At 37.1% G+C, this 12,305-nt stretch overlaps 1 protein-coding gene across 9 annotated transcripts in view; it reads right to left on the bottom strand.

Annotated features, from left to right (window-relative positions):
* The window catches only part of LOC133525012 (neuropathy target esterase sws), a 94,545-nt gene that overhangs the window by 16,847 nt on the left and 65,393 nt on the right, over positions 1-12,305 (bottom strand). For 7 of the 9 annotated variants that reach the window (XM_061861270.1, XM_061861203.1, XM_061861225.1 and 4 more), the window contains 4 exons: positions 7,977-8,093; positions 5,968-6,088; positions 2,872-2,962; positions 1,638-1,846 (listed from right to left, as the gene is read on the bottom strand). In XM_061861270.1, the coding sequence (XP_061717254.1) occupies positions 1,638-1,846; positions 2,872-2,962; positions 5,968-6,088; positions 7,977-8,093 (538 nt within the window). Of the gene's footprint in view, positions 1-1,637; positions 1,847-2,871; positions 2,963-5,967; positions 6,089-6,894; positions 7,012-7,976; positions 8,094-12,305 lie in introns of all 9 variants that reach the window. The other 2 variants (XM_061861209.1, XM_061861242.1) reach the window with 1 other exon arrangement.

Genomic DNA, 12,305 nt, shown 5'->3' with positions numbered 1-12,305 from the left:
GGGCCGAAACAGCCACCCGTTGAGTCCCACAAATTGTAAGACGTCACGGTAGACCTCGTCAGTGATGGCGGGACGAACTTGACGCCTTTGACAGACACTGGTGGGAGACTTCCGAGGATAGGGACACGTGGAATAATAAGAGGGAGGCCTTTACCCAGCAGTGGGACAATATGGGCTCATAATAATAATAATAATGTAGCAGGTGTCCGGACGTTTGTTATGGCAGGTGTCCGGACGTCTTTGCAATAACCCAGTCTCATTGTCCTCCCAAACTTCAATCCATAGACCGTTATACTGTTTACTTTTACTACAATAGTCCCGTGAACGGGTTCCAGCAGGCGTTCTACATGTCATTAAAGCTCTCCAAGGGCCTCTACGTGTTGGATCTATATCCCCCCGCAAGCCTATCAAAAGACCGGGATGTATAGGAGGAACTCTGTTCACTTAATAAATAATAGTACATTGTGCAACGAGAGGGGTAAGGGAAATTTGGAAGCGAGGGTGGTAATTGGAATTAGAGACCTGAGTTTGCAATATTCTTACCCCGGAGTTTCATACAATGTTTTTCATCACATTTGGGAAGGAACAACTAAATTTTTAGCGGACTTATTCTTATACGGTGACACATCGAATATTCGTCCGCCTTATTGTCATTTGTTAACAGGTTAGGCATCGAACCCACAGACTTATTCGGCATTCAGCCACGATTGAAAATTGTGTAAAAATATTTCAAACAGCTATTAAATTAGTCAAATTAAATATTTTTTAACACGAACAAAAATACTAAATTATAAACGTTAATATTTTAACCGCCGAAGACGTCATATGACGCGCGCGGTTACAGCCCAATATCAACCTTTATGCGTACTGACAAGGTTCACGATTACGCGCCGCGTGCGATAGGCGTGGCGTTCAAAAGGTTAAAAGTAAAACTCATGTATACCTAGTTCATTTGTTTGAATTAATAACAAAAAAAAGGTTTAACTCCCTAGGGAGTACTAGCTTTTTTTTCACGATCCATAACTCCCACGGGAACAATATAGGCCTTTGTCATTCAGTACACCTGCATGAAATAAGATCTTTTTGGAACAAGTGTGATGAAGAATTAGTACATTGTGCAACGAGGGGGGTAAGTGAAATTTTGGATACGAGGGTGGAATTTAAGACCCGAATTTGCAATATTCTTACCCCCGGAGTTACACACAATGTTTTTCATCACACTTGCGAAGAAAAACTAAATTTTAAGCAAAATAATTCTTAACGGTGACATATCAAACATTCGTCCGCCATTTTGTAATTTCTTGGCAGGTTAGGCATCGAAGGCACAGACCTATTGGCATTCAGCCACGATTGAAAACGTATTTTAAACGGCTGTTAAATTAATCAAATTAAATAATTTTAAACATAAACAACAATATCAAATTATACACGTCAGTATTTTAAAAGTAAAACTCATTTATGCTACTTGGTTTGTATGAATAACTCCATAACTCCCTAGGGAGTTATAGGTTTTTTTTTCACTATCCATAACTCCCGCGGGAACAAAATAGGCGTTTGTCCTTCAGCACACCTGCATGAAATAAGAACTTTTTGGAGCAAGTGTCATGGAAAAAAAAATAGTGATATTAGCGACTCACTCGGTCAGCTGCGGGATCTCGTCGGGCCGCCGCGAGTCCGCCGCGGCGCCGGACACGCCGCCGCCGCCGCCGCGCCGCTGCCCCTCGAAGTACGCCGCGCCGTGCCGGTACCCGACCTCGCGGATTTCGTCGAACGACCCGAACTGGAGAGTTTTGTACGCGTCGATCGGCGGTCGGATGTATTCGCAGTAGTCGGATTTTTTCACCTCCTGCAGAAGGAAATAGTTATTTACGATACAAGTGCGAAAAATAGTAAATTCGTAACGAGTGGCGATAAATTAAAACACGGCCGAAGGGAGTGTTTTAAATCAACACGAGTTGCAAATTACCTATTCGCACATGTATCGTACAACGTTTTACAGTACATATGGCCGTTTAAATGTTCGACACAGTAACGTAATATGCTAATTTTCGCACTAGTGCGGTAAAGTAGCACCATATGTACTGTAAAATAAATTATTTTCATGGTCGCTAAATCGTTATGACAGTTCGAAAAAAGAAACTGATTTGACAAATATATGTCAGTCGATAAATAGACGATCCTGAATAGCGACCGTGCGCGTTGGAGGGTCTGCCATCTTGTGGCCTGAATCGGAACCATAAACATGCACATTTACACGTCACGTGTTATCTTGTGCATAGTAGGTTCTGCCATCTTGTGGGCTACATCGGAACAATAAACATCACATTTACGCCTCGCGCCAAAAATCTGACAACTCCTGTGCTGTCTCCTACAGTTCAACAGATTATTTTGAACCTTTATTTATACACCGTGTTTTTTTCCCCGTTAATTTCAAGGGTGCATCCCTGAGCTTAAATTAAGTAACTTTCTTAAAGACACCGGTATTCTAATTAATTCCATTTCGGAGATAATAAATATTTAATTTTTTTCTTATAAGGCCCTTACGAGCGTGTACACTTGGCTTAGGGCCTCTTTACATATTGATTAGTGTTTAGTATGAGTTAATACATTTGTTACAAAACGTAAGTACTACCTCGGACAATTGATGTTCGAAATGACATTGATATGTCACAGTTTTCAATTCTTTGGTTAAATTCAACGTAATGCCCGTGTTACAACAACGGTATATGCAACATTTTTACGAAAAAAAAAATTAAAAAAAAAAGTTTTTTTAAATAATATCTATGCTATTTAGTTTCCTTAAACGTACTTACTTTTTTTTGTAGGTTTACACTCTTTACCAACGAAATGTAATTCGCAAACCAAACTTACCTCCAATTGCCGGTTGCAGGAAACGTAGGCGAGTCGACTCTGAATGTCTGGCAAATTTGGCACTTTTACAGGAGTCGTGAATGGGTTCCATCTGAAATGATATGCGTCATGTAACTCGTACGCCTCGAATAATTAAAACCATACTGAATAAAACAAATAGTACATTGTGCGACGAGGGGGGTAAGTGAAATTTTGGATACGAGGGAATTAAAAACCCGAGTTTGCAATATTCTTACCCTCGGAGTTACACACAATGTTTTTCATCACACTTGCTAAGAAAAAACTAAATTTTAAGCGAAATAATTCTTAAATACGGTGACATATCAAACATTCGTCCGCCATTTTGTAATTTCTTGACAGGTTGACATCGAGGGCACAGACCTATTAGAGCTATTCGGCATTCAGCCACGATTGAAAATGATGTAAAAATATTTTAAACGGCTGTTAAATTAATCAAATTATTTATTTTTAAACATAAACAAAAATATCTACTTATAAACGTCAGTATTTTAAAAGTAAAACTCATTTATGCTACTTGGTTTGCATGAATAAGTGACATAATGTAAAAAAAAATTAACTCCCTTTAACTCCCTAGGGAGTTATAGCTTGTTTTTTGCACAATCCATAACTCCCGCGGGAACAAAATAGGCTTTTGTCCTTCAGTATACCTGCATGAAATAAGATCTTTATCGAGCAAGTGTGATGAAAAATATATTACTTTGCTAATCCTCCTGAGGATGCCTCGTAAAGGCGAAACACGAGTCGAGTTATGTATTTTTGGTGGTTATTTGCGTATTAATTTTTGACCAAGGCTCGGAAAGCGGTTAAATTTCCATACCGTTATCATGTACTTTGCGGAAAACCTTTTAATTTCGGTTTCGCTCGAAAAACCGTTATTTATGATAACAGTTCTTGTCAAATTAACCGGTTTAGCACAATAAAAACCGGTTTCTTCCTATGTCGGTGTCTATGTTTACGCGGCATACTACCAGGCCGACCGGCCGTTGCGTCGCTCGTCGAATAAACCGTATTTTTAGGATAAAAAAGTTCTTAAAACGTCCGCTATCTTATAAAAGTTCAGAGGAAAACGGAAATAACTGGTATTTACCGGTATTTTATAAACCAGTTCCAAGCCTTGGTGGGAACATTAATTGCATGTAAAAATACGCAAGTAAGTATAACGGGTTAGCACTGATTGATTAGCACGATATCTTTTCGCAGATTTGCATAATAATATATTTTATTTTAATTCGTACACCTCGGTCTCGGAACGCAGGCTCCGAGCATGCACGATCGACGCTGACGCTAACCACCATAAGGTCATTGTGGTGAAGTGCCTCTAACGGGTATAAGACCGTCTACAAGTTCCTTCGTCGCCTTGCATTTTTACACATACCCCATACAGAAGGTCTGACTTTGTCTGAGCGACGGAAGTAATAAAAATACATCTTGACCAATAAGTTAGTGCTCGTCTTCGGTCTTCCCAAACAAAAATGTTATATGCCGGTCTTTACCTCATTGTCCTTACATTTGTTTTCACCAATGAATGACAGTTGACATCATTTTCAGTGTGTCTACTTGTATACATATACACATAAAGTAGCAAACCGTTCAGAGCACACGAAGTCGTGATCTGTAGGGGCAGCACCAGCCTATTGACCTATTTATTTCAACGTCAAGTTATATACTAATTTTGGCCACAATACCCGAATGGGCACGAACCCTATTTCTGAATAAGTTTTTGTCAAAAAAAATATTTTTGGTACAAGCTTTTATCGCTGCCTGTACTTTTCTTTCCACAGGCAACTAATACTCATCGAGACAATTCTAAAAACCCCCAAAACAGTTAGTTTACGTACTTGTATCACAGAGTTCCCATGGCCACGGCCACCTCCTGTCTCCATCATCAGATCAGCTCCATGTCATCATAATATTGCATTGTCATCCGTTTTACATATGCATGCAAATGTTCAGCTCAATCGGATATCGGGAAGTGGGTCAAATTCAGCTTTCAAGATTTAACCCACACTAAATAATTAGCAAACATAGTACTAACAGGGAAAGTATAATAAAAATATAAGCAATACACGGTGTAACACGAGGAAACCGAAAGATTTTAACAGTGTATTCCTAATCACATTTAGAGACTAAAATGTCATATGCACTTTTCTGGATTTCACCTAGCTTCAGAATTAATACTAATTAAAAAAAAACATCTTATTGTAACTTAGTGGAAAACGCCTTTTTTATGGCGATGATGCCATTATGGGGTGCAGTCTATGTTTATTGATAGATGTCATAAAGTGACAAAGTAACCTTTGCCAAAACTAGGTTTGACAAAAAAAAAGTCGTAAATAGTTATTTACGATAAAAGTGCGAAAAATGACATCCCTCTCCCTTCGGACGTGTTTTAATTTATCGCCACTCGTTACGTATTTTCTATTTTTTGCACATGAATCGTAAATAACTATTTCAGTGCCGATTTTATCATAGCATTATATTTGTATGTACAAATACATTTAAACATTTGGAAGAAAAAGATAAAAAATTATTTTATCACCACACCAACTGGTAAAGGCCCTCTTGATTGTTCAAAAACTAATGAGAAAGTTGCATTTTATCCACATGTGGACAAAGTAATCAGATACAAAATTTAAGTTGTTTTCTTATGTTAGCTAGTAGAATTGACTTTTAAATAATGGTTTAGAATGATATTTTTTTATTACAATATTTTGGTATTTATAGTTAATAGTTTCCTCGCGTTGGTGGGGTGAAAAATTCTGTTCACTCCGAGGCAGTTTGTTTAACCCTCGTGCCTTGAAACCCTCGCAACGCTCAAGATTCCATTTCTCGAACCACTCGCTACGCTCGTGGTTCAATTTTGGAATCTTTCGCTTGCTCGGGTATCAATATTAGCACGAGCGGTTAAACAACAACATTGCCCCCTTGTAAAACAAATAACTATTTGGCGAAATCAACTTAAACTCACATAACATTTCTTTCTTTCTTTTGGCCTCAGATGCGCGTGGTTAAAATCTTTCTCGGTCCTCGTGTTATACCTTGTATAATGGACATAATGGTAAATACAGTATTAACCTTTTCCACAATAACCACCATCCAGACAGATCATCCCCATAATTCGTCAGGTCTGTGTCGTCCTGGGACCCCACGTCTATGGCTAGGATGTGTTTGGCGCCCAACGAGCGCATTACGTCGGCTGTGAACGGAATTTCCATGTTTACATGTGAACGGCCTTAGACGTATTCGGAAATTAATTAAACACTTTATTCTTTAAGATGTTGGGTAATAGAAGTAATCTTATTAATCTTTGTCGACTTCTTTTATGTTAAGAAAATATTAAGTTGACACCGTGTTTTGTTTTCCGTTAATTTCAAGGGTGCATCCCTGAGCATAAATTAAGTAACTTACTCAAAGACACCGGTATTCTGATTAAACCCATTTCTATATGAAAAGGCCCTTACGAGGGTGTACACTTGATTTAGGGCTTGTTTACACATTGATTTGTGTTATTTTTGCGTGTGTGTTATACACTGTGTTTATTGAATTCCGTTAACTTCGGGGTATCGTTTAGTAAGTTATAGAAACTAAATGACATACTTAATTAAAAAATATATATTTTTATACAAAGTAATTAAATGTTGCATATAGCGTTGTTATAACACGGACATGGCATTGAACTCAACTAAACAATTGAAAACTGTGACATATCGATGTCATTTCGAACATCGATCGTCCGAGATAGTACTTACGTTTAGTAGCAAATGTATGAACTCGTACGAAACACTAATCAATATGTAAACAGACCCTAAGGCAAGTGTACACGCTCGTAAGGGTCTTATAAGATAAAAATTAATTATTGATTATCTCCGAAATTGAGTTAATTAGAATACCGGTATCTTTGAGAAAGTTACTTAATTTAAGCTCAGGGATGCACCCTTGAAATTAACGGATATAAAAAAAAACACGGTGTATACAATAAAATTAAAAAATAAATTAAATTACCAGGTACATTATTGACGTAGCACCCATCCAGCAGCAGATGCCCATCCTTCGGGTCGCAGATCGGCGGGAATATGCCCGCTATACTCATGGAAGCCCTGCAGTACCTCCACAGCGTATCTGTACATGGTGACTCTATCTATCCCTTTCGTCCGCCCGTCCTTGTCTGGGGTTGCCATTACTTACCGTTGGGACCGAGTGTAAATTTGAATATGAGGGTGTTAGAGTGAGCGGTGAAGCGATAGGTTTTTTAAAAAGGAATGTTTACGTACAGTTAAAGTATTAAATATCGACACGGAGAAAGTGCCAAAAATATGTATACACTACTTTAATGTATACGCAATAAGGTCGTGTACACATATTATTGGCACTTTGTCCGTGTTGATATTTAATAACTTGACTGTACCAGGTTTTTTAGCCTACATTAAAAATGGATAAACTATTTATTTTGCTAATCCTATCTAAAAGTTTTCTATAAAGAAGTTATGAAGTAGAAATGTAGATTAGTTATCAAGTTATTTACAAAAGTATACCTAGATCACGAGGACGCGCATTTTTTCAAATTACTGTTAAAGAGCCATCATAAAAGTTAAAATTATAAAAAAATACTCAACACCCCTCATATTTACACTCAGCCTAATCGTAATTAGCTACATGCATGATTTTTTTTAAAGATGTCAATCGATTCTACTTCCCTTGAAATGTTTCTAATAAAGCTGATGTCTATTATAAGATTATAACCCAGAAACTTTCAAATTGATAAAATAAACGTGGCGCGCTTGAATAAAAACAAAGCGCGCGGCCTGTTACGTCACAGGCCACCACTTCACCAGCATGTATGAAAATAATGGAGAAAAATAAGTATTACGTTATTTTACGTTTTTGAACTCGAATACGTTTACAAAAGCGTTACAATAAATTACGGATTTCACATTTGTGCATTTATTTAACAAAAATCATAAAATATTTCTCATGCATGTAGCCCATTCGAACGCATTGTAATCGCCGACGTCAGAGCGTTGCCATAGGTCCGTCATCGCAACCGTAACACTCACACAGACGCCGGTGCCATGTGATTGGTTTACCTGGGAGGTTGTTGACGTAACCGCCGTCCAATAGGAGGTGGCCGTCTACCGGGTCGCAGAGAGGCGGCATATAGCCGCTGAGAGACATCGACGCGCGAATGTAGCGCCACAGCGAACCTGTGGCGCGAATTGGCGTTTCAAATTTCAAATTTGGAATTTAAACTGACGATGCTCTTAAATTAGTGTTTTTTTTAATATACGGTGCTCCATCCATGGAAAGGAAATGAATGATACCCCCTTATATAGATAGTGCCTTAGAGTGTCTAGTTTTACCAACCCAAATGAACGATAAATAGAATGAGTGGAGAGACTAGTTCCTTATACTATGGTGAACGAAGATCGCTACAGTATTTAAGCACATGCTAAGAGTACTACTTGCGTTGAAGGGTTTACGTCGTTTTAAACCGTAATCTTAAAGCTGATGTGTTATCGTATGTATATCAAGGTCTTCGCTTATATGCATACCTCCACCATTCGAAATTTTAATATCTGTAGTAAATATATATTACTAAATAGCGCCCAGCACTACTCAGAGATGTGAAATGTGACTGTAATGTGAAAGTGCATCATAAAGTACATAATTGTTTCCTATAGGTTTTACAGAATACAAACACCAAAGATATAGAAGTGTATACACCGTGTTTTTTTTGATTTGCGTTAATTTCGAGGGTGCATTCCTGAGCTTAAATTAAGTAACTTTCTCAAAGATACCGATATTCTAACTAACTCCATTTCGGAGATAATCAATCATAAATTTTTATATTATAAGGCCCTTACGAGCGTGTACACTTGCTTTAGGACCTGTTTACTTATTAGTTAGTGTTTAGCGCGAGTTCATACATTTGCTACTAAACGTACGTACTATCTCGGACGATCGATGTTAGAAATGACATTGATATGTCACAGTTTTCAATTGTTTGGTTGAGTTAAATGTAATGCCCGTGTTACAACAACGCTATATGCAACATTTAGTTACTTTTTATAAAAAAAAAAAACAAAAAAAATTTTTTTTTTGAAAATTAACTATGCCATTTAGTTTCCTTAAACGTACTTACCGAAACCCCGGAGTTAACGCAATTCAATAAAAACACGGTGTATACATATTTAAAGATAGTACAACAAAATAGAGCGCTGGTGGCCTAGCGGTAAGAGCGTGCGACTTTCAATCCGGAGGTCGCAGGTTGAAACCTCGGCTCGTACTAATGAATTTTCGGAACTTATGTACGAAATATCATTTGATATTTATTATTTCATAGATTCGATATTTGTAATTGTTTTTTTTTAATTTATTGTTTGTAAAAATTGACATGTAAAAGTGCCCCTGTGGCCTATTTGCTGAATAAATGTTTGATATTTGATATTGATATTGATATTGTTATATCCAATCCGCTCTGAGAGTTACTAGAGGTTACCCCACATACTGCAGCGGTAACCGTGTGTAACCCAAACGTGCACGAAGTACCAAAATGTGTTTATCTTTTGAGATTCTGGAGTCGTTTGCTAAACAGCACAATTATCGGTTGCCCTGAAGTTTTCAGAAGGTAAAATCCTCCTTTCTAACGTATTTTTTTCAGATAAGTATAAGTAATGCAGATGTAGTATATCTCTAATTACACATGTCATTTTTTAAGTTTGAAATAGCCTTAAAAGTTAGAGTACAAACCAAAACCACGTTACTATTTGTGTTTAGTTTGTTGAGCAATCATTAAAAACTTGATGTTTCGTTCGTTATTTTTAATACTGTTGGGTATAAAATATGAAAAAAAAAAAAATAGTAGACATTCTAAATTGTTTGCAATGTTTGTTAACAGCGATCTCTAATATCCAAATATAAAAAAAGATTTTTCGTAAATAGCATATAATATCTAACAATATCAAAATTTAACATAAAATAGAGCAAATATGAAACATAATATATATCATCATTTTGGTTAGTGTCTTTTTCTAACAAATTTTTAAGAATAAATATTTGTAAATTTCTTAAATTTTAAACATGTATATTACACTATAGTCAAGCGATAACACATCTACACGTACGGTTCAAAACAGAATGACAGTTGATGACAGAAAATCATATGTAAAATATGAGTAACGAAAACCACACTCATGCATATACGTGAAGAAAAGGGGGTTTTAAATGAAACATGATGCAAACAATACAAACATACATATTTAAGACGATAGTGGACAACCGCTTCGCCATACAAACGTAGTCCCCATTTTCCTCCCGCAATATTGACATGGATAATATTTTTACACAATTTATTGTATATCAACCATAACTATGCCCCTTCGTTTGACTTCTTTCGGCTAATTGATTATTATAAGAGTTAGAAGCGATATAAAAAAGTGTGTGTGTCAGCTCCAACGCACGACTGGAGCGGAGAGAATTGAGTATAGCCGATGTAAATTTTGTAGTCATCTAAATTTACTGCCATCTTTCGACGCAGGACTAAAACTCTTAGAATGACGGATGGCTAATTGACCTATGTTCTTTCACTGATATGTGTTAAATATCAAATGGTATCGCCATCTACTTGAGTATACGCCAAAGGTATATCGCCATCTATTCCAGCATATTCTTAGGTGCTTTTTCGAGGCACGTTTCTTTCTTAGACTTTATTTATCTTATACGGAATTATATATATCTTTGACTACTTCGGGCTTATATATGAAAATCTATACAAATTCTATAAAAAAAAATTAAAAGTTCATACCTTTTATAATATTGAAAAAATCGCTAAAAATGCTAACACCAAAGGGGCATAGCTGTGCTTAATATAGATCAAATTGTGTAAAAATATTTTCTATTATAATCGTTAGATTTGTAGCTGGCCCTCAACGGCTTATCCATTGTCTATTGTTAACTAAAACGGCGCGTGCCACTACCTGCAAACAAAAGGGTTGTATAATTCTAATAGGCACCTGAGCGCGGGCTAGTCTAACGCTCAAAAAACCAGTGTAGGTGTGCTCTCCGATGACGCGCCTTTGTTACGCATATCGAGGACACATTTTAGGCTGGTTCGGTAGCGTTCGACTCGCCGGCACTCAGTAACCGTATAGGGACCACACAAGAACTCTCAAATTATTTTTCCATTTGTTCATTTTGAATCTTATTTCAATTACCATAGGAGTTGTAATTAAATAACCGGTTAAAGTGACCGGGCCCTTTTGTTTGCAGGTAGTGGCACGCGCCGTTTTAGTTAACAATGGACAATGGATAAGCCGTTGAGGGCCAGCTACAAATCTAACGACTATACGTTAGTATCCAGAGAGGAAAATGGGGGCAACGTTTGTATGGGGAAGCGGTCACGTGACTTCGTCCCCTTTCCTCTTAATCCAACCCGACATTGAAATGCATCGATTTTTAATTATTTACTATATGATTTTAGTAAACGTTCCACATATGGAACTCCCAAAGCGTTATTCGGTAAACCAATCACAAGCTCTTCTTCTTTTTTTAATAAGATAAGCAATGGCAAACCCAGAAAGCTAATGTCGGATTCGTATACGTTAAAGATATATATCAAAAATTATTGGGGAACTTTAGGACATAGTATAATTAGATAAGTAAGCTGTCCTTGAAAAATACAGAACGCCTTCAGTAGAGGTAAGATGATCGGCTCTTTATCATTTGTCACCATGCCTGTCACGTTCTAACAAGTATGTAAGCGCGAAGGTGAGGGGCATAGTGACAAGTGATAAAAATGGAATCATGCTGCCACCGGAGATAAGTAACTTTAAAAATATTGAAATTGAAATATGTTTATTTCAAACAACAATGCATTAGTAAAAGCAAAGCAGCGTTCGGTACGAAGAGACAGCTTAAAAATCGTTATCAACGTTCTGTCATACAGCCAAAACCTTGACTAACTAAAACCAGATTTACTAGATAATATTTCACGGCAACATTACGCTGGCCCAATATTACAGGGTTCTATAGTTCACTTTTATCGAGCTGAAATTTGAACGTTGTTACAGTGACATTGAGTCGAATTTCAACTATCTTGAAAATGTTACATAGAACCCTGTAATATTTGGCCAGCGATTAGGTAGGTAATATTTATGAAGTGTTGTCGCTTAATTTTATCTATTACCATGGACGAATAAATAAGGCAATGTGTGTACAGAATCACGTTCCTCCAACATTAAGGTTACCAGATGCTCACCAACGTAATAGGGGGCCTAGCCAAGATCAATATAATACAATCGTTGGTAGAAAACGCAATAGAAACTTGATTAAAGCTAGGTTTAGACGAAACGACTGCTGGATGCCAGTGCCAGCGCTGGTTTGTTATTGGCCTCGTATAACTTTACAGCACAGCTTGT

The sequence above is a fragment of the Cydia pomonella genome, chromosome 1 (assembly GCF_033807575.1).
Source record: "Cydia pomonella isolate Wapato2018A chromosome 1, ilCydPomo1, whole genome shotgun sequence".
Lineage (NCBI taxonomy): Eukaryota > Metazoa > Arthropoda > Insecta > Lepidoptera > Tortricidae > Cydia > Cydia pomonella.
The sequence above is the reverse complement of the archived record's forward strand: the minus strand, read 5'-3'. Positions and strand labels throughout refer to the sequence as shown.